We start from the raw sequence: 23,046 nt of genomic DNA, 5'->3' as shown, positions 1-23,046 counted from the left end.
CATTACTGTCAGCATTGATGTTGAAAGCATGTACTTCAGGAGATGGCTATTTTGTTGAAAGGACTGGGGAATGTGGCATTATTGGCAATAGCAGAGAGTGCTGCGCTTTTTTTAGGAGAGTTAGGGCCGTATTAACCATCACCAAGTGCAGTGGAAATTCCCCTCCCTGTCATACCCGGTGTGAGTCAGTGTCAAACCATGTGGGCACCATGAGCTTGTGATGATGGCCTGTCATGTGAGATCAACATGCTCAGCTGTACTTATCTGAAAAGGAAACTTTATTAATAATTATTGTGATTGTAGATCGTGGAGTAGCACAACAGGTTTATTGATACACTTTCAGTTTGGCAACCTTTCGTACGACCTGTTTAGAATTCTCGGAAGGAGACTTTTATGTCTGAACAGGCAAATCAGATATGCAAATAATATTTTGTGAGCGGTAGAATTAAAACATTTTGAGCCTGGGGTCAGTGAATGCTAACTGATGGGGATGGAAGAGGCTACTTCCAGGGGGGAAGAACTGGTGTCTGCAGGAGTGAGAGAAGTGCTGTGGTAATGTGTTGTGGGGGATGGGAACAGCCTACAGTGAAACTGAATGAAAGCTTTAAGATCTCTGTACTTGGGCTCACATAGGGGCTGAGTAGATGTGCTGCTTCAAAGTGTGTGTGTGTGTGTGTGTGTGTGTGTGAGTGAATGCATGTGTATGTGTGTGTGTGTGCATGCGTGTGTGTGTGTGTGTGAGTGAGCATATAGGCTAAACGCAATCATCCATTGGGGGGGAGAAGTTGTTTATGGTAAAAAAAATGGAAGAATGTCATTGACCTTGGAACTTGGCCGGGGTTCAGTGTGTTCATCCCTGAAACATAATTCATGAATCTTTGCCTGAACATCCTGCTCATCGTTCCTCAGAATTGTTATTTTAACCCAAAGGAAATCCCACCAGCTGCTGCAAACTTGCAATTTATTTGTTCCTAGGCTGGTCATTCTATTAGGCTAAATCTACTACTCTATGCCACTGATCTATGCCATGGATATTTGTTTGTGGATTGATTAAACATGTCCTTTCCCTCCTCCCCCCTTCAAATAGTTACTTAAATATTTCTACTCAGAGGTGCGTTTCTTTGCACTGAAGCATGTTGGGCATAGGGAGAACCGTGGCTCTCCCTTAGGGTGGTGTGTGACAGTCCGTCAACACGAACGCCGCTGTACAGAGATGAAGTCACGCGGACAGCCTGACACCCCCTGATGCTCGTGACCTGGTTGCTGTTGTCCCCCCCCCCAGTCGGCCGGGCATTATGGCAACAGATTGCCAGGGTAGCGAGCTGAAATGCGTTGTGACTGCGTTCTGCTGCCCTTACTCCCACAGTATGGGCTGGAGGCAGTCGGTTGCATCTCTGCTCACAAGCCTCCCTTGTCCCTTTACCGCTCGGCTCCGGAGAAAATAACCAGGCTCCCAGGGGTCTGTAGCCTGTAATGGACTCCAAGCGTTGTCAAACAAGGCCAGAAGCGTGGGGTTTATTATTTCTGTTTAGGTTTGGAACGGAGTGGGCTAGCGCAGTGTGTTTGCTACGCTGATTGGAATAGCAGAGCGATGTTCAGCTGGGGATTCCGGTATGGCAACCTTCTGTCAGCGCTCTCGGGCCACGTCGTCTGCTGCTGAAGTCATCATCTTAATCATCATCATCATTATTATTACAAATCATGTGATGGATGTTCTCATCCATCTTGTACGGAAAAAGTTTGCGTATTGGATATTCAGACTGCTGAAAACTAAACAAATCCAGGTCTAGAGCACAAGGGAAGGATGGCAGTGACGGCCAACCGCGCAACCTCATCACTTTGCCGCGCTACGGCTACGCTAGCACTATGCTCCCCCCCCACCTCGACTCTCTTACGGCTCCGCCCACAGGCGCGCGCCTCGCTCCTGTTACGAGCTCGCGGCCTCTCCCCGCCTCTGTCACGTGTCCAGTGCTGAGGAGCCGTGGGAGTGATGGATGACCGCGGCACAGACAAGGTCAGGGGACACAGTTGAATCGGGAAGAGCAGAGACTGAGGGGAATCTTTAATGTCCTCGAACCCGGCTTTCCTGACGAGCCCTGTAGAAGAGGGAGAAGACGCGTCATCGGTTTTGTCCTGGGGTCTTTGGTATTGAGCGCACAAACTCTCTCTCTCAGTTCAGCCAAAGGGGATTTTTTTCTCTCTTTTCTTTCCCCCCTCTCTTAGTTGCATCAGTCACAGCTGCTGAAAAGCCCCCCCCTGATAAATAGTGACAGTTAAATCAAGAATCTCTACTCTCATTGATTGATGATCTAATAATGGCTCAGTGTTACACTGCTTTCAATCACTTTGAATTGAAAATTGAAAATTGGTTAACGATTGTTTACTGAAAACAAAGAGGATTGTTGGGATTGCTAAATAAGCCTTGATACATTTAGCCGAAAAATGTGTTTTTTATTTATTTTTTCATACTGCAGCACACTCGAATTATCTTTTGTTTAGCAGTACCTCAAGAAAAAGTATTTTCTGCAGTGCTTTTCTGTGAAATGCGGTGAGCGTAATCCGTTCTCATCTGTCCTTGGATGCACTTCATGAACACACAGTGTGGAATGTCCCTACAGGCAGCGCAAAGGTCTCAGGCGAAGAAGTAGCCGTTTCTATTCGCGGTGCGTTTCGTCCCCGGAAAGCACGCGTTGGGACGCGCTGGTCTTCTGCTGCAGCTCCCCGTGCGGCAAAGGGACCGGATCGACGCTAAAAATGGAACGTTCCCCTCCAACCTAACCTCCGGCCGTTCCTCTCTCGTTGGGATTGTAACCATGCGATGGCCAAGGCCGATTTTTCAGCTCCCACCAGGAAGGCGCTGTGCAGGAGAGTCTCTTCCGCCTCCCGCCGGAGCCGAGAGTAAAAAATAGCCCGGTGAAGAGCGGTTGCCCCGCCCCGACCGTCCCACGGAGGGCCTCGCGTCGAAACCGGGGCCAGGATGCTTGCGTCACCAAGGCGCGGAGACTCGAGAGCTTCCGAAGGCTGCCACGGGTCTCTGCAGCTCCGTGTGAGTGGAGAAGGAGGAGAACCAGCTGATAAACAGGCAGGGAACAGGCACAGCCACCATCCAATGGGATCAAGATGACTTTCACAAGGCTGGCCGATCCAGTTGTTGAGAGCAAACCAGACCTGGTTTGGGGGGGGCTGTTTGTCACTGCTGCATACCCACTTTTATGTCCACATAACAGCATCTACAGGAACTGTGGCCCCAAGGCAATTGCCTCTTCACCCCATCTGTCCTGGCCAACACAATGCAGGCCTTCAGAGGGCTTGCTAGGCATGTGGCGTCGGGGTGATTTATTATTTGTTTCTTGAAAAGCTAGAGTTTGACTTTTCTGGACGTCTCACAAAGGTTGTTGCCTGCTCTCTGGTTCTCATCTGGCATGCATAATTCCAACAGGTGTACGTGTCCTACTTGGATGTGTCCTAATAGCTCTCAGCAGTGTTTTTTTTTGTGTGTGTCTGTTTTATTTAGAAAGGGATTGTTCTATGATGCTTCTTGTAATTTACACAGAACCACAGAAAGCCACAGGCCCCGTAGAAGGCGACGTTACTCTTTTGGTCGTTCTCCCTGCTTATTTTTGTGGCACGGCCGTCGAGGCAGCATTGAAGTGGCGAGGGCCGTTCACGGTGGTTTAGCCGTCGCCTCCAGCCGGGCCAGCACCTCTGCACTCATGTGTGACCTCCCAAAATGGAGACTCCCACTCCTGTCATTACGTGGGGTACGAGGCGTGCCGAAATGACGGGTTTCTTTCTGAGCTTGGCCTGCGGAGTGGCGGCTGAGCGGAGGCCTTTCTGGCCGGGTTGGGTCAGGGAGGCGGCAGAAGCGTCGCTGACTGGCATGCTGGAGTCCTCTGAGCTTCTGCATGGGTGAACGCAAACACACACGTACACACGCACACACACACACACACACACACCCACCCTAGCAGGCGCTAGGCGACGTTATCAAATCCATGGACAGGACCCCAGGCAGGAATTAGCCTAGCGGCTTGTGGAAATGGTAAGGTGACAGGATCTGTCGTCTGTTATGGCAGGACAGTTCAGCTTCTCGGCAGGGGCAGACTGGCAATACAGCGGTGAGGCATGAGCTCTAACAGTTACTGTGTTAAGTCCCATGCACTTGGGAAATGGACCTCAGTTCCACTCAGAAGCCGTCGCAAATATATGCAACTTATTTTTTGCCCTGCTGGCACAGCTTCTTATTTTTAAAATCATATCTGTATTGCCCTTTAGATACCAGCTCTGTGTTGCCAGATTTTTCTTTTAGAGGTTGTTCTGCATGTGCATTTTGCAGAATGAGTTATTGTCCTCTCGTTTCTGACTTTTTTATTGTCCTCTCGTTTCTGATTTTAGTAGAGAAGTATGTGTCTAAAGGCCTTATTTTGACTCAGCTTTGCAGTATCAAAGCTACCCTGTGGGAGGGGGATTATCCCTCTCTTCTCTCAACGGCACACAGCTCACCCTTTTTTTAAAGGGGCTACAATTATTCTCCCCTTCCTAACAGACACCCATTCTGCCCAAACCCATTCTGTTTATCCCCACCTTATAATGGAAGCAGGAAGCCGCATTTAACTCTGCTTGACTCCTCCAATGCACTCTGCAATGAAACTTACTGCAAGCGGCAACCGCAACGGGACACCGGACTACACCACACGCGTCCAGACCTAGCTATGGCCAAAAAAGAAATGCTGTCTTAAGCAAGTACTTGTTCGCTAAATTCTGTGTTTAGAAATGCTAAAAATGATCTCTTGCTTCGTTCAACAACATAGGCAGTCCCAAGCAACACGAAATCTCCAGTGCTACAGTCGATATCCGCCATTTCCTGTGCTGAGCTGCCACATCATACTTAAGTGCTGGACTGAGGCCTAGAAATGGACATCAGTATTCAGGGCAGCGGTTTGTGGAATTGGTCTTGTCTGCTAGCACCAACCAAACAAACAAGATGGCCGCCTACCCTCTGCTCGATTTGCAGTTTTAAATGGTCAGCTTTGGTAGTTAGCCTAAGTATTAAGTCTCAAACTGACGTGACCACACCTTCTCATCCGTATTAGCAATGCTGATCGGGTGTCAGCTGTCACCTTTAATATCAAGCCGTTGGTGGTTTTGATGTTTTTTGTTTTGCCAGCTTCATTGAACAAGTGTTTCAGTCACCGTGATAGCAGCACAGCAGCAAAGAAGCTATGGCATCCCTGCCTTGATGTAGGGAAAGGTTGTGCTCTGAGATAAACAGGCATGATTTCTAATTAGTTTCGTGCTCTACACGGCTGTGGCATAGCCAGAAAAATCTGGAAGTCCCCTTCCAGTTTGTGTTCTCTGGTTTGCTCTGCCAAGTCGCGCTAATGAAACTATTCTGACGTGGAATCGGAGTGGCAATATTGAATCCACCAGGCCAGTTCATGCCCACCTGACAGGGGAATCGCAGGCAGTGCCCACCTTACAGGGGAATCGCAGGCAGTGCCCAACTGACAGGGGATCTCAGGCAGTGCCCACCTGACAGGGAATCCCGGCAGTGCCCACCTGACAGGGAATCCCAGGCAGTGCCCACCTTACAGGGGAATCGCAGGCAGTGCCCACCTGGCAGGGGAATCGCAGGCAGTGCCCACCTGACAGGGAATCCCGGCAGTGCCCACCTGACAGAGAATCCCAGGCAGTGCCCACCTGACAGGGAATCCCAGGCAGTGCCCACCTGACAGGGAATCCCAGGCCGTGCCCATCTGGCAGAGGAATCCCAGGCAGTGCCCACCTAACAGGGAATCCCAGGCAGTGCCCACCTACAGGGAATCCTGGGCAGTTCCCACCTGGCAGGGCAGAATGAATGATGGTGGAATGCTGCCATTGGCACAGAATTATCGTGCCACAATGTCTGGCAATTTAAACTGACGAAGCGCCCATCTCTGCTCCCTTGCCCCCCCAACCCTCCCCTCCATCCTTCCCCTTCAGCGCTCCACTGAGCACACTGTGTACTGGAACAGAAGTGTCTCCGGCCCTCCAGACGACAGAGAAATGGCCCCTCTTACGTCGGGCCTGCATTGTTTCCAATTACATTCACACCAGGAATGGCCTTATATGGGCCTTCGTTAGATGGCAAGTTGTGTTCACCCCACAATAGGGGTGTTTTCATGATGAAACTGCATAGTACATTGTGGAACCCCAAAGGGGCGTTGTCACAAGCCAGGAAGCAATTTGTCAATATGAAAGAATGTTGTTCCCTTCAGAAGTGCGTTGGGGAAATCCTTATACTCGCTTCTGTTCGGCCTAATATTGAAATGCATTTCCTTAACTGGGCACTGTTTCCCCTGCCTAGCTCAATGGTGACTGTGCTTGATTTATTTGTTTTTTATTGCAGCCTCCTGGGAGAGGGTCCAAAAATTCTGTTTAGATGACGTTATTGGGTCATTTACATTTCTTACACTGCTACTGTGATATTGTGTGTAGTTTTTTTTTTTTTTGTATGTGTGCCTAATTCTGCAAAGGGCAGTGAGGTTCCAAAAAAAAGACAATGAGGTTTAGCGTCAGACAGATGTCCTTTAGAGGCAGCTTTTCAAATCAGATCGAGGAAATAGGGCAGGATTGGAATTTAAGGGGGCGGTACTTAAAACACAATCTGCAAATGAATCTCTGTTTTCCACTGTCCTCCATTGATAGTACAATGATTCTCCTTTTTTTCCCTAAAACATAAAACTTTAATTAAAATTTATTTAAGGCACTTTCTTGAAATATTAATCTATTATAAGTACTAATTTTAATAAAAATATTAATATTAATTACCAGATTAATTATAAATAATTTATTGACAGAGTGTGATCTCCTATTGCAACATCCTTTCATTATTTTCCAGTATCCATTGTAGAAGTTAAAGAGGATGTAATGAAAATAGTCTTAACGATTATGAATGTTTTAGTTTGTCTTTCTTTTTCCTATACTCAGTTTTCTTTACATTTTGCCCAATTTGGAATGACCGATCATATGTTCAGGACTGTCAGTTGCTGTTACTGTCAGTTTGGAGATTGAGGTCGAGCACACATGGCTTCCAAAGTCAAGCCTCAACTTCTTTTTACTCTGCAGAACGACGGTTCCTTAACCCAGTGTGCCACCGGGAGGCTGCTTATGTGTACAAAGGTGTTCCACTATCAGAGAAAATCCTTCTAGAACTTCCAGAACTTTGTTTATCCTGTAGCTTTTCGGGCCGAGCACGCGAGTGCATTGCTTTCCGCCACAGGTCTCGTATACGGCTGGCTCCCTAATGACACGATTGAATTATTCAGGCAATGAAAGAGCCGGTTGTTCCTAAAGCCCTGCCACAGAGCAGATTAGAAGGCCTGGTGCGGGGCTCCCCGCCCCCCTCCCGGGCCCTCGGAGCTAAACAGGAAGTCCTGGCACCGAGTCAAGCGTGGAACAGTTGCTCACTACGTACAGAGACCGCTTCCAACATGCATTCATTCATCTCCGGACACTGGTGTCGCAGACGTCTTGAATGGTTAGAGTAATACAGCAGTGGTTTCGCTGGTGCAGATCCAAGCCAGCCCCTGGTAGCCTGCCTGTGCCAGGGGCTCGGACACGCATTGGAGCGTGCCGCATTGTCGGGTCAGGAAGAGCTGGCAAAAACGGCCAACTGACATGTTCGTTTCTCGGCTGGCACCACCTGTGAAGCTGATGACCTGCGCTCTTTTTTTTTTTTTTTTTTTTGGTCTGTCTTTAACGCTGTTGATTTAAGGTCCCTGACCCCACTGAGCAAAGGCAAGGACCTTGCCACAATGTAGTTCACTGAGCACAGTGGAAAATTCAACAAACCACAATAGGAGCCCACTAAAGACCGGCTTTTGTTCTGCTCCATGGTTTTAGGTGGCGCCAAAAAGCCCCAGCACTATCTTGATAAATAATATGCGGACATTGGAGATCAACGTAGTACGATGTCAAGGATGAAACCACAGCACCTCTCTGTCCTGTTAAAAGAGCATTCCTAAAAACCCAGCTGCGCAGAAGGCCTCGTGGCGTTGGCTCGCAAAACCATTGTTACAGCAGACCGCTTGCAGTTTGTGGGAGACCTTAGTGGACCAGATTACAGCCCAGCGTAATTAAAAACATTTTAGAGGGCTGTAGGCCTTCCCACAGCAAGAGCTCTGCGTCCTGTTCTTCAAAAGCCGACGCGCGCGTTTGAGCGTTTCAATAAATCTGCGCCCTTTTCACAGTTGGCTTTGCCGTCGTCAAGTTACTTTCACCGTTTAATTGAGCTGTTCCACTTGCCCCAGCAGTGTGGGGTTTTGACATTGTGTGAAAGCGTCATAAATGTTTAGCTCAGTGGCCCTGTTGCTGGAGGACGCTGCATGCACTGTACTGCTCGCAAAATTAACTGCCCTCTGCTTTCACTCCCCCTGGCCTGTTCAAACATAACCTTCAGATATAAATGTATTGTTTTTTTGGCAAGAGAAGGAAGATCAATCTGCAACACTCAAGCTCTGCCATTCTGAAGTATAACATGCCATGGCCTGTTGCAAGCTTTGCGTTACATAATGTAAATGCTCATTTTCTGCTTTAAAGTGAGTGCAAATTTTGTTTGGGGGAAAAAGTATCAAAAGCCATCACTCATTTGGACAGGCAAGAATATTTGTTGGGGATTGTTACTTGTTATTACTAGGATTCCTGTGCTGCACAGTGTAACCAATTAGCCAGAAATTCTCTCCCTCTCTGTCCCTTTCCCTCTCCCTCTCCAATTTTGGTACTGACCTCTCAGAGCTGTTGCTCGGTCCAATGCATCTGATCTAAGGAAGCACAAAAGTAGTTTCCCTTGTGATGCTACTTCTAGTGCGTCATCATGCTAAAACATGATAGATATGCAATTGGGCAGGAATAACGCATCAGATTTCTTTTTTAGAAGAACACTCACAAATATGTAGGTCAATGAATAATTCACGCAGTGTATGAATGTTCTGGGTAAGCTTTATGTTCAACTAGCAAGTGCATCAGCAAAAAAAAAAGGAGGACAGGAGACAAAATAAGTCTGTGCGTCGAGAATGCCCATGAACCAGTTTACATGAATAAATCCAGAATGTTTCTCAAATTTTTCACTGCTTTTTCGTAACCCTTTAACCTGCACTATTTATGTATGCATGTATGTCTTTCATAAAGCAAGTATTCATAAATTGTGGGCTTTGAAACTTTAATTAGTCCTTTATTTATTAAATGGTAAAGTCCATTTCCGTGTTGCTGCTTGATTTTAAAGGCCGTCTTTTATTGGTATGGGGGAAGATTTATGTTTGTGGAAATGCTGATGGGCATGTTGAGGGATTTTATTATGTTCAATTTGCCAAGCCTGTAGGAGGTCATCCGGTTGGCCTCAGCAGCAGGTTTGGCTCTGTGAGCTGATTGGCTGCTGTGGGAGTACCAGCGGCTGCACCTGAGTAACTGAAAATAAGTGGAGGGTGTTTATGTAGACCTCAGATTGATCCAGTCCAAATGGTTCCTTTCAGTATTTCAGTTAATTTCTCTCCTGCCCGGAAATCAATAGTAATAACTGCATGGAGGTGCAAGTTGAAAGGCGTTAGAGGCACAGAAAGCATTCGGTGAAGAAATGCCGTGTGTTCATTACTCTGACTAGCGGAGGGAAGAAGGAGTCCAGTATCAATATCTGTGTGATTGTGAAGCAGACCAGTTGGGCCAGCAGTGTGGCCTTTTTATGTATGCCCCCCCCCATTTTGAGGACATACCCCTGCCTTTGAAGTCTCTTAACTGGGGGGGGGGGTATGTGTTTGAAGGCCTCTTACTCTTAGGGGCTGTTTCCCTCTCTGGCTGATGCCCTTCTGTAGGGTAGCGCATGTGTCCCACCCCCCCTGGGAGGGTGTTGCCCTGGCTGCGAAGGTGGCATACAGTACTGTTCTCCCAGACATGCCCCTGTTGCCCAGTGACGTCCACAACATACGCAGCACCACTTTTGTTTGGTTGGCTTACAGTTTCGTTTTCTCTTCTTTTTGCTTTTGTCGCCCCGCCAAATACTTTAGGGCTGCCATATTTCACGCTGTCGCTTTTCACAGCTGTCTGTGCATAGGGCGTTTGCCAGAGGCATGATTTTAGCTAGACATCTTTCATTTTGAAAGGCTGATCAAAATGCATGCTGGGCTACATTGCTGGAGAGATCCATCGACCAAAGTGAACATAACAGAAAATGAGGTATTCACCAGGCAAATCATTCCCTCTTTCTAAGCATTACAGTTTTTGTTCATTTTTCTGTTTGTAGTTACAAGTTATGCGTGCACGCTAGTGTCATAGTCCACATCTGCTTGCGGTTAAAGACGAATTTCTGGATGGAAGGTTAAGGACATTTCACCATCTCTATGGAGCTGGGTTACATGATCAAAAAAATTTAAGCCAGAAGACTAAAGTTTGCTGTGATGGGATTGAAGTGACAGAGACCAGACTGTTCCATTAATAAGACGGCGTCATGTACGACCGTGTGTGAGACTAGAGTACGTCCCCGAAGAAGCACTACTTTCATCTGCAGATTCATTTCTTTCACCGTGCTGTCATTGGGCGGATCAAATTAAAAGGCGAAGACAGGATGGCTTAAGTGAATGTCGGACATCGGAATGCAGAGAGGCTATGGCAACATTGTGCAGTACCCTGGTTTAGTCACCTTTGGGTTCCAAAGGTCTGGCTTCAGTTTCATAAGCCAACATCAATAGCACATACTATCCTTCAGCTGAAATATAATCGTTTAAGCACAGTTTGAGTAGTACTAATCCGAGGGATTAGTATAAGAACAGTTTGTGTCTAGGGCCTCAAAGTAATTTTGTTAATATCATAGTTTCAGTGTCAGTTTTTTGTGTTTGAGAATCTTTCTGAAAAATTGTATGTGATCTCATAAATCCAAGTCTTGTCCTGTTGGTGATGCGTGCTCCATATCTCCAAATCGAATGTGTGAAAGAGTAAGTAAATAAAACTGAACACGTAAAGCGCCACATGTTCAACGGTCTCTCTCTTTTGATTTCCTTTAACTTGCGACAAGGGTATTTGTGTTCGCTTTTAATTTTTAAAAACGACTGTGACGATGACAGTCATTTTGACAGACAGCAGCAGTCTGGGTGCTCCACGAATGAAGGTGACTTAGAAAATATCTGACAGGATATGCATACCACTTGTTTACAATGAGGACGCTGAATATTAGAAGGCCAAGCCAATCATGCTTCAAAATACAGGCCTTGAAAACCAAAACTGTGGATAGCACTCGTCATAAAAATAATTTCAGTTGCACCCAGCCGTGACACTGTGCTGCCATTAGAAGGGATTGATTATGCCAAGTCTTTGTGTGTAGGCTGTTCTCTACTATTATAATGCCATGCCTCGCATTCTGTGATGAATCACATTTCCAAGAAAGCATCTCTTCCCTTGAGACAGCTCTGATAAGTGCTCGGACGAGGCTTAACAGCGCAATCTTTCTCTCTTCCAGGTGAAGTGGTCCGACGCTTCGTCAAGTCACGTGACCAAGACTCACCATGACCTGGAGAACTTTTTGCTAAAGGTACAGATCGGAGGCCAGTGAATCAGGCTTTCGATGCATGAATTTTGTCGTCCTGGAACCATCTGTTTGCCTCTATTCCCACCATGGACTTGAGAACTTGGCCAATGAGCTCATTACAGTGTTGGGGGTATTGTGAAACAAAGCGTTGTTACAAGAGCACACATACGCAGAGCTCCTCTGGTGCAGTAAGGATTGCACATGCAGCTATTAGTCCAGCTTTTTTTAATGTAAATGTCTGCTGGAGCGAAGATGTTTCTCACTTCCGCACTTCTGTCCTCTCCTGAATTGCAGCTTCCAAGGGAGTTGTCCACAGAGTCCTTTGAGAAGGGCATTCTCAGTTTACTCCGCCAAGGAGACAAATGTGAAAGCAGGGAAGTAGAGCGGACGCTGAAGTAAGTATTTCCCTAATCGTTATCAGCCCCCCCCCCCCCTCCCTCCCCCACAGAGTAAAGATCACCTTTCCTGAGAGAATAACTTTGTCTTGCAGCTCATGTAACTTTGTCTTGCAGCTCATGAAACACTTTTATTAAGTTGGTTTCTTGGCTTGTTGTTGTTGTTTTGTTTTTTGTAAAGCCCCACATTATTCAGCCGTCTGCAACAATGAGTTTCTTGGTGGAGGCTGTGGATTAATTTGTGCCCTCCCCTCACAGCTTTCTGTATTTTGATGAAATTTGTGAGTTGTTAAAGAGCTGTATTTGGAGGGAGAACATTTTTCGAGAAACGCAGAATCTCTTGCTCCTATAAATAGCATGCCAGGGCTGAGATGCGCTCTACATTGTTTTTAGGCATGCACGCATGCAAATTGTTGTTCGTGCTAGTCAGGCCAGTCTCTCGTGACGGATACGTCCTCGTTCTGAGTGCAACGACGCCCCCTCCTGGCAATCTGGCCGAGTTTCATGTAGTCTCCCAGCGTTTCGTTTCCTGCGAAGCGAAAGCGTTCACCCCGGCGGTGGCTGGAGGCTGCTCTCGTAGAGAGGGCACCGGGGACGGCCGCTGCGCTGCCTGCGCAGAAAAGGCGCTCGGGCCCCAGCATCTAATTCCTTCACCACAGAGTCTGCACTGTTAAGATATGGATAATATGCCACATGACCCCTGCCAGCTCCTCCATGTCCAGGTGGCATTCGTCATGTTTATTATACCACCCGTGATGTGTGCGTCTTAATGAGAGCGCTCGCCTTGCCGCACAGGCTGAAAGCGAACTGCGGATGATGGACGGCATGGATTTCGGAGCAAAGCCTAGCCTGCTCGTTTTGGGGCCATTTTTCTCTGTTGTGTTCATTTTAAAGCGTTCTGACTCCAGCATTCTGGGATCTTTCTGTGTTATGAGAGCAGGGAGGGCACACTGGTTCTTTTTTGTTATTGCTCCAGTGTCAGCGATTGCATTGCTACAAGCTACAGATGCTTCCCTCTAATGGTTATGAGTTGTGCTTTTAAGAACTGCATTGAAAATGGCAGGTTTTTAAAAAAAAAAAATTATAATTTCCTCCCAGGGCAAAATCCTCCTCTTCAGCATTTAGGTCAGCACTGCTGATGTCATTACCTGAGGGAAATAGTCTTCTTGTGCTCTTCTTTTTCTTTTTTTCCAATGTTTTTTTTTTTTCGAACTCACAATGCCTTGTTAGCCACATACTGACTGATCGCAGCCAGGCTAGTTTCCAGTATGTGTCTATCAGTGAAGAGTTCATAAGTACTCTTCATGTCCTTGACAGAGAGAAGTTCCTGTCTGCGCCACAGTCTTTCCGACAAACAGGGACGGTTTGTGGATTTTTCCTCTCAGAATCTTCCGGGCCCAACTACAGCCGCTGTAAGTAATGCAGTGCATCTTGCTCTTTCTGACACATGCACACACAAATGCATACACAGCATGAGCACTCATCCATACCAAAAAATCCATCTGCACGCACATTTCATTTTAAGACATGGTTTTATGTGGACTCTGGTTTATCCTTTCCCATCACAAGAGAGTAGTCCCAGTGCCCATGTGATTTTATTAAAATTTCCATAGCTGCCATGAGGTCAGGAGCAATGCTTTATTTTTTTTATACAGAACAGTGTTTTAGTTTCAGCTGAATGTATCCAGCTTTAACAGTGACCCTCCGGTCCGGTTCATCGTGAGACGTCCTGCCTCTCTCAGCGATGCGCGGCCCATAACCTCTGCGTGTGCGGAGCGCCGCGAGGCTTCGGCTGCGAGTGGCTCAGTGGGGTTCGTTCCTCTGTGTTTCTGTAGCGTCGGCCATTTTAACTCGCTCGTAGAGCACCGAGTCCTCCGCTTCCTTTTGGTCACCCTGCGTTCGTGTTAGTCAAACTGATGCATAACCCCCCCAGACTCTGTTCCCTGTAGGTGTATAAATCCCCCTAAAATAACACACAAGCTCCTGGTGTGGGCTGGCTGGAGGCTAGCCTGGGAAAACAAACCATGCCCCTCTGAATGTCATGCATTTTTTCTTTTTTTTTTTTGCTTCTTGGTTGACCTGACCTGTATCTGTATCTGACCATTTGTGGGATTGTATAGCAGGCCATCTTTGGTTTTTAAAAATGTATCTATTGTTGCCTTTTTAATAAATGAACATTTCCCAGAGATAACTTGCTCTGGGTAAATGGCTTCATGTTCACGAGACACAACCACATCTAAACGCGTATGGAATAGTTTGGCACTGTCAAGCGCATTTCACATCAAGCGCTTGGTCACTTGACTTCCCCAGCTAGCGCGAAAAATATTGACTGTCTGTGTGTGTGAATGAAAGAGCGGGCCTTTGGCCGGCTGCTAGCTACGGGAGTTAGCCTGCTTTCCGCTCCGTTACAGTCCTGCAGGGGAGGTAGCTCATCCCCCTGCCCCTGCTGTCATGCCCCATGGCCCCTCGGAATCTGTAGCGTGGCCCCTGTCAGTGCAGTGCGTCCTGGGGCCGTGTAACTCGATACAGAAGAGGAAATGTCAGGGGCGCAAATGAAAGGGGTGCCATATTTGACTGTAACATGACAGTAACTGTCCGCTTTTGTACACTGAGCCGACTTTGCTTCCCATCTTCTCTGCTTATATTTCCATTTACCGTATGTGTAATACGTGTTTTTTAGAGCAATGCTGCAAAAGTCATCACGGGGTTAAACAAAAAACAACCTATATTGGATTAAAAGCAAATGTTCTGAAATCATAATGAAAATATCAAGGAATTTCTTGAGAAGCTGTGGGGGAGAGAAGGAAAATCAAATCCAATGTGGCATAATGTTCCCTGGATTTTATTTTTAAAAGACTGTTTCGGAGAGCGGCCTCCACAGAACACAGTAGCGGAGGGGAGGGGCGGGGGGGCGTTTGTGGTTTCTCATGACATCACCTCCTGGCTGATGTGGTTACTGCTGGACCGCGGCACGAGGCCAACCTGCCCTGCGGTCAGCGAGACGAGTGGCGGAGGGACCGCTCGCGAGCCGGGGGGGGGGGGGGGTGCATCGCCTGTCAATTACCACCAGCAGGGAGGATGAAAGGCCAGGGCCTGACAGAGAGGGCCTCCAGCAGCCGGCTATTAATTGGCTGGTGAAAAAGCTCAGGGATCCGGTCGGGGGGGGTCTCGCGAGCTTGAAAGGGGGGAGGGTGATTGAGCGGACTGACGGATGGGGGGAGCAGAGCAGCTAGAAAAGGTAAGCAGGAGAAGCGGTGTGAGCCCCTTATCTCACACGTCTCTCAACCACACCGAACTGAGCCCTCCACCACGTTCTGCTTAGCCTGCTGTGTGAATACCTCTTATTTAAGCCGAATATTTGGTGAAAAGCAGAATATTTTATGTTTTGAGGGGGGAAAAGAGGGGTGTGCACATGGGGGTCGGCTGAGGAGTGTTGAGATTTTGGAGCTGATGCTTTTGTACTTGTTTAGAGGTCTGCGTCCTCACCCGAACTTGACGGGGCCTAGCGGTATGCTGCGATCTGGCCGGGTGTCTGGCCTATCGCTAGGTTTGTGACACCGGGTCCCATCCGGTACTGGCCCACTGCCAACCCGGAAGTTTACAAGTAGTAGCCTGGCAACACTTCTGCCAGCTGTTGACGGTGATCGGCAACAATGGCGCCAAGCTTCCAGTTTTTAATTTGCCAGTTGCCCAACTGGTCTGGGTCGAGCCGTAATGGAGGGCTTGGGCCTCATTTAGAGCCCGACGCTGCGCTCTGATACAGATACTCTGTCTGAAGGCTGCCCTATCCGTTTTGACAGTTGGTAAGCAATTATACTTGCCATAATGCCCCAAGCTTATGACTGCCTGAGAAGGCCTTTCTTCCCTGTCCAGGCTGCAGTCGCATTGCGGCGAGACTTCTAGTCAGACGCAGGCGGACATGGCGCTGTAGACTCCCCTTGCTGTTGGAACACCTGCGTAACAGCTGGCAGGTGGCTACGCTATAAGGTTGAAATTTCGCGAGTCGTTCCCTTTGCGTCCCCGAGGACGGGGCGCAGGGCATGGACGTCCCCCGTGTGTCAGTGCGGTCGCTGTCGGTTGTCACGGTAGAGAGGAATCATAAATAGGGGCCAGATGGTAATCGGTAAGAACCGTAATTCCCTGTGTACTGGAATGAACCATCTTTGTCAGCTGAAATTACGTAACACAGAAAGATTTCATGGATGTGCAGTTTTAAAGCTTTAAAGTCTGTCACCTCTTCTCCCCCCCCCGTCCCCCGTCCCCCGTCCCCGTCGCCTGGAAATACAACATCCCACACAGTACAATCTCTCCTCTGTGCTTTCTTGGAGCTGGATCCCATCAAGCAGTGCTGCTGTGTAATGATATTGCACAGTTCGCTGGTGGTAGCATGGAACGACTAGCTGGGGAGTTGTAGTCTACGATCATACTGGACAGTTGTGTTGTAAGGGACAGCACATACGTGTAAGCTGATGGGTAATTGTTGCAAAATGTCTCCAATGTATTGTCATTAATGTTACAAATCATCTGGTGTTTAATTTTTAATCGCAGTAAATGAGACGTACTCTGAGGTACTCGCTTATGTCATACAGTTCCTCTGATAGCTTCTCAGATTTGTTCTGATGGAAAGCATTCAGCTTAACGATTGTTTGGATGCTTGGGTTTATTGTATTGGGATCGAGAGATTGTAGAAAAGGCCCTGGACTCCACAGTCCAGTATCACCCTGTGACAGTGGTTGCTATGGTGTTGCAGCATAGTCTTACAGTATGTCATCCTCAGTGGTGTTGCTGCTCTGTTCTCTTAACCATAACATTACTGCCATAGAATATTTAAGATGTTTGTAGCTTCGTTTCAGGGTGTGCTTCTCCTAAGCAAGAAAAATAAACATCCCCAGCAAACCGGTCTTTATCGCTTACCTCTTCTGCGCTACCAAATTCCAGTACAGTACCTTCTGTTTCTCTTGTCCAGTGCTAACCCTAGTGGGAAACAGTTGTCAGTAGTGAGTTTGTAATTTGCTATTGTTTGGTCGGTACAACTTTAGATTTCTTCCCCGACTCTGCGAGCCTACGGAACGTCCAAATTAAGATCTCTCGCGGGGTAGAATTTGTTTTTTTTAAACCGGCATATGCGGGTGGTTTTTCTGTGTGTTGTCACTGTGTGCTTTCTGTCAGTGCCGAGTGGCAGAGTTGCAGCTGGGCCCGCGCTCCTAGGCGCCTGCGACGGCTGCCAGATCCGCAGAGCTATAAACAATTCGGGATGGGGTTTTGGGAGGAGGGAGCAGTGCATTGTGGGAGCGATGGCAGGGAGAAGCTCAGCCCGAGCGCTGGAGAACGACTCAGTCACGGACGATCGACGCGGTTCTGTCGCCTTCGGCACCAGGAGGAGACGTGCTGAAATTCCCAAGGACACTTTAACGCTCTGAACAAAAAATATATATATTCCCAACACAGAAACGGGGGAGAGAAACGGCTGTTGTCCAGGGGAACCTGGCTGGACACCACATGCCCCCCTCCCCCCTCCCAGTGTACCAGTAGTGATCTGTCCCCCCGGCATATCCCGCTAGCTCGCCATTGCCCTGAAGAGCCTCTTCAAAGACAAGCCCACGCTTTCCCCCGTTTGCAGCCAAAACACACATGGCAGATAGCAGCTAAACCAAGTTCAGTTTTCCACTTGTCCTTCCCTGAACGCACAGATAGTAGGTTAGCAGAGCAAGAGGAAAGCGTGGGTTTATTTGCCGAGGGCAATTTCCCAGACTGCGCAGAGGATATTGCCAAACCGAGCGTCGAACATTCCCAGCAGAATTTGCAGCGGTATTTTTAAGTTCAGCATCATTTGCCTTGAGGCTTCGGCTCGTGTTGACTGGTCACAGCACTGGTGCGCTTGAAGCGCTGAAGCGTAATGTGGTGACACATTTCTCAGGTTCTGTTTTCGCCATTATATTACGTGTCCTTGGAAGTTCAAGTAGTATTTTTATTTAAGACCGAATGGAATCACTTTTTCCTCTTGTTTAAAGAATTTAAGCCACAAGATAAACTTGTATACTTTTCTCAGGTTTATAAACAATTATTTTTTAATAATTCTTTTTGATGTTTGTCTATTTGAATAAAATTGGTTTGTAGTAGTATTTTTTCTTTGTGTGCTATATAACTATTAAATGCGATAATTGGATTGCACAGGATCTTTACATAATAACTTATACTGTAAGCTTTCATGCATGGGTGTGACAAAGCACAGGGGATGTGTTTGATTGTTTATAATTCATGGCTTATAAGGGCTGTTCTCTTGATATGTCAGCATACCTTCCATGGGATTCAGTTAGCTGTGCAAAACAAATATTTGTTGGATCAGCACATTTTAGAACAGAACGATACGGTGAATGGAATGGTCAAAACGCAGTGTTTCGTCATTCTGCGTGTCTTGCCAGCAGCGAGCGAACGTTCTCGTTACGGCAGGTGCACGTTTCTGTGTCGGACTGTTCCTGCCACTCCACTGATTGCGGTACGCTGTCCGTCCCCCTCCACAGGTAACCCAGTGCCCGTGGGCAAGCCATTCAAAGAGGACTGCTCCGAGGCATCCAGCCAAGAGGAAGGTGTGTGTGAGTACCGCCCCGCCCCTCCCAAATCTCCGGACCCGCAGTCCCTCCTCAGACACACACCTTCAGTCTGCGCGTAGATCTCGTTTTCTTTTGTGCACGTTTCATTCTGCTGCATTTCGCTGGTATCCCAGAGCCATGTTTTACTCATCGGCCTCCTGACACCTGAATAAACGTATTATCCCAGCGGGTGTTCCTTCTGCAGAGGGATGGGAGTTTCAGACTGTAACCTTCGTGAGATGGCATACCGGCCACTTCTCAGCCCAGTGTGGCTCTCACTGTTTGCAGGCCCGCATATGTTCTACAATGGCAGCTGACACTGAAAAAACAATTGGACCAATGTAGCCACTAAAATAACATGTAATCTCTTTGATCTAAATGACTGTACGCTGTTTGTTTTAAGTAGACCATGATTCCAAACAAAGAACGCTTAATTTATTTTGATTTCTTTTGATGAGGGAAGTTTGACTTTTTCTGTGCGCTGTTTTGAGGCCGTTTCTCAGAGCAAACTTCTTTCAAACGGATGTTATGCAGCAACACAAATCACAGGAAGCTAAGTAAAAAACCATAGGGGGTTTCTTCAAAAGCACTGAGAAAGGAACGAAAGTGGCGAGAAAAATATTGCACACAAATATCAGGAACTTGACTGGAGATTTTGCTTGGAAAACGTACTTTTATCGAGTCAATATCAAAAAGTCAATAAAGACCTTGGGGACATCAGTAAATCTAGTCCTGTGCGAACGGGGCTTAAGAGCTTTGAGCCTGACAAAGACAGAGTAACTAACTAAAGCATAAAATAAAATTGAGCTTTTTATTCAATTTTCTAAGCGGTATTGCTTAATCTTTTTGCTCCTGCTTATTTTGAGAGGGTGCCTGGAAAACCTTTACTGTCTGTTTCCCACCCTTAAATTTTGTATGCTAAATCTGTCCGTGTGTGTTCTGTGCTGTTGCTAATGATAGGCCCTGCCATGCTAATGCTAGGCCTGTTTGTGCTGCGGTTCCATCTCAGACAATAGCCCTGGCTTCCACACCATTAATTGCGCTAGAAAGGTACCATGCTAACGCTCTTTCTCATCATATATATTTACCAAATTAATCTGTCATAGCCTGCAGTCAGGTCCCACTCTGCCTAGCCCACGTCCGCAGCTTGGCGCAAATGGAAGACGTATTTACCACAGCACGCGTCAGGATGCGCATAGAAATACCAGAGAATTCAAACATTGGAGGTTTATTGAAGAAACTCCCCTCCCCGTTACCAGTGGTTCATTATCTGCGGATACAAGGGCAGTGAAGCAAGGCTTGCAAAGTCGTACGTGTAGCTGTCTGAAGAATTGCAGTGTGTTTCTACAGAGAGGTAGAAACTAAAAGCACGTCAAAGCGCTCTTTTCAGGGAAAGGAGTAACCTGTCCCCCCCTATACCTTCAGATCTGGAGCCATATCCTCAGGGCCATCGGAAGAAACCAGGCAGCAAGAGCCCCAGTCTTAGGTAAGAACCTGGAGAGGCTTCAGCAGTGTCCCGCAACCTTTCGCCTCGCTTGCGCTGGACTGAACTCATCTCGTTTCCTCCCGTCTTCGTCTCTTCCCGAAGCGCTCCGAGCGCTAAGGGCTCTCAGGCGGAGACCAGCCGCAGGGCCCCGCTCTCGGAGCACAGCTGCGTCCCCGACTGGAGGAGGAAGAGCGGCTCTCTCAAGCCTGCGCACGAGGCGTGCGTCCTGTGCCCCGAGCAGGTGAGGGGTCCCAGCGCAGGCCACCGCCCTTCTCCCACGCGCCCGAGCACAGGTTCACGCTCCCTGCCTGCCTGTCTAAGAGCACAACCGATTCGATTGGCACAACCCTGATTCAGTTGGCTAAAAAAAACTGTCCTCTCCCTCCAGTGGAGCTGCTCAGCGGCCAACAACGGAGGGATTGTGGTTGTACTGGGCAGCTCCCAGGTGTGAATGTGTGTGAGTGTGAAGCAGGGCGTTCCTGCAAAAAGAGCATCCGTGCTCAGCGAACCTACCCTGGGTAAATAAAGGTTAAATAAATGAAATAAACAACCTGAGGCGCAGGCCAGGCACCACCCGAATCGGCGGGGTTATGTGCTGACCCAGTACGGCCCCGGCTCCCCTGCGGCTGGCCGATGTCGGCCCGGTGTTTGCGTGCCGACTGAGCGCGTGTCACCAGAGGCTCTGCGGGGAGCCGTGAGAGCAGAACTGTGTCAGCGGGTGTCAGCTGAGCAGGGAACATGCGGCGTGAAATCAAAGTCAGACTCATGTCCTCTGGAAATAAAGGCGCCTGTGATCCCGAGCGCATCGTGAAATGTTGTGCCGAAAGGGGAATCTGTGGCAGTTTCGCCGGCTGCTGCTGCTGCTGCTTCTCTCCAGTTTGGGGCAGTTTGACTCAGACTGTTGAGGCTGCTTTCTGCTTTTTTTACTTGCTGAGCCTGCACACCTCTCCCCAACCCCCCCCCCCCCCCAAACGTTCAGGTTTAAATGGCTACTGTATGCCGTCTGCAGAAGGTTAGACAGTAACTAGCTATCACATTCTGCCTCAGCAACGTGTCATACCTGCTTGTGTTTGTCAAAGTCCACACCGCGTGGGCGTGTTCGGATTGCGGAGTTAACGATTCGCGAGCTCCTCTGCTCAAGCAGCAGGACCAGACCGCGGGAAGCTCTGAGCGCTTCGGTCACGGTCCAGCCTTTGATTTGAGGCACCGCGGGGGTCAAAGTTCGCCGCGCTTGGTTCCTGCGGCCTTGACTGCAGGAACGGTGACATCATCGGCTTTGGACTGCTCTTGCGCAAGAGCCGACTCGCACCCATTCGAACGGGTGTGAGCCCTGCGAGAAATCCTCTGAAAACTGTGCAAATGGCGTCTTGTGCCAGAACAAACTACAAGATGTCTGCATTTAGGCACGGGGCCGTCGGCGTGCTCATTGGCTGTCTCACAAGCATGTGTCTGAAAGTGTCTGTTTCCTTTGTTAGCTGTACCGGGGTGAAGTGAAGGGGACCTCCCTTCCCGGGAACAAGACTAAAGTCAGAGCACCAGTGACTGACAGGTGAGTCGGGGGGGGGGGCTTGTAGGCTGATTGGAGTTTCCACCTGGGTGAAAAAGCCCCTCCCCATTTTTTAAACTACAGTTAAAAATAAAAAAGGACATTGTGTGAAAACAAATAGTAGTAGTGTCTTGGGAATTTTTGTATTTTCCTGCTTTTCATTTTGAAAACCTTGGAAATGAACCATTTCTGTTTGGACCTCCTTCACGATTCATTTTGACTTACATACACGTTGTGTGACTCATGTCATCAACATATCATGCTATTTTTATCATACTTTACGGTGAAAGTGGAATGTTGCCATAGCATTGGCCTGCGGGAGGTGATTTTTCAGCTCCATCAAATCATCGAACCGGAATTGCTAAGTGCCAAGCGTCAAAAGGGACATTAGCTTGGGTATTTTGTTAGCAAAACTTTGGCATGATCTCTCTCTCATCTGTGCATCCACACTGTGGCATTGCTGCTAATTATGGTAGGGCTGGGTGGCTGCACTTGGCCGGTGGCAGCGAGCAGCACATCGCAGTGTGTTTGGTGGCAGAGAGGGCTGTTATTGGCAGTCACTGGCTGTGCTGGCTCCTGACGGGGATGTGGATGTGGATAGGGTGATGAAAATGACTTAGTCCCCTGCCACACAGAGGCAACAGAACATGCTGTAGATTAAACTGAGCTCCCCACTGCACCATCTGACTCTCTCCTCCCCCCCCCCCCTCTTCATCTCCCTCTCTAAATCAGGGAAAAGGGTAAGAAAATGGAAGGCAGGTTGGGCTACATCCCCAACGGGATCATGAGGGCCGCTCCAGTACCGCTGCTCCCACAGCCTTCTGGGAAAGGTAGGTATCGTTGCCATGACTTCACCCCCTCCATGTGACATGATGCAAGTCCCGGAGCATCTGCATCTTGAATGTGTGAAAATGTAAAAAGAAAAAGAAATGTTCATTTAAAAAACAAAAGAGTTCAGGGAGCTTCATGTTGAGTCTAACTTTAATTTGAATGATTGTGCATTCATTTATAGAAATCAAGCTAAAAAGTCTCTTTTCTGCTTAAGTTGAATTATAGTGTCCTAGTTTCCTTTGTAGATTGAGCTTTGTATCAGATCAGAAAGCGGCTTCTTACATTTCAGATACATGCACAGCAGAGGCACATACACCAAAGAGCTGTAGGGTGTTGTCGCCCTCTGCTGTTTGATAGAGGCCATTGCAGGATGCATTTTACTTGTGCTGTATGGTATTTGCTATGTGCATGCATGTCATAGGCACATACGCCGAAGTGCTTTTGAATTGAGAGCAGGACTCCGTTGCGCTCCGTTGTCCCCGCAGACCTCCGCCTGGACGTGGGCTCGGGGCCGGACACGTACGGCGAGACATCCTCGGAGAGCTACAGCTCGCCGTCCAGCCCGCGGCACGACGGGCGAGAGAGCCTGGAGAGCGAGGACGAGAAGGACGGAGGTGAGATTCGGACCCCGCCCCTCTCCACGCTCG

The 23,046-nt window shown here is 48.1% G+C and overlaps 1 protein-coding gene across 5 annotated transcripts in view; it reads left to right on the top strand.

The window, feature by feature from the left end:
* Positions 1-23,046, top strand: part of LOC135253655 (zinc finger CCHC domain-containing protein 2-like) — a 38,378-nt gene that overhangs the window by 11,419 nt on the left and 3,913 nt on the right. For 3 of the 5 annotated variants that reach the window (XM_064333229.1, XM_064333228.1, XM_064333231.1), the window contains 9 exons: positions 11,483-11,554; positions 11,846-11,946; positions 13,264-13,358; positions 18,468-18,539; positions 19,962-20,022; positions 20,125-20,263; positions 21,498-21,571; positions 22,301-22,398; positions 22,885-23,013. In XM_064333229.1, the coding sequence (XP_064189299.1) occupies positions 11,483-11,554; positions 11,846-11,946; positions 13,264-13,358; positions 18,468-18,539; positions 19,962-20,022; positions 20,125-20,263; positions 21,498-21,571; positions 22,301-22,398; positions 22,885-23,013 (841 nt within the window). The remainder of the gene's footprint in view (positions 1-11,482; positions 11,555-11,845; positions 11,947-13,263; positions 13,359-18,467; positions 18,540-19,961; positions 20,023-20,124; positions 20,264-21,497; positions 21,572-22,300; positions 22,399-22,884; positions 23,014-23,046) is intronic. The other 2 variants (XM_064333230.1, XM_064333232.1) reach the window with 1 other exon arrangement.

The sequence above is a fragment of the Anguilla rostrata genome, chromosome 4 (assembly GCF_018555375.3).
Source record: "Anguilla rostrata isolate EN2019 chromosome 4, ASM1855537v3, whole genome shotgun sequence".
NCBI lineage: Eukaryota > Metazoa > Chordata > Actinopteri > Anguilliformes > Anguillidae > Anguilla > Anguilla rostrata.
The sequence above is the reverse complement of the archived record's forward strand: the minus strand, read 5'-3'. Positions and strand labels throughout refer to the sequence as shown.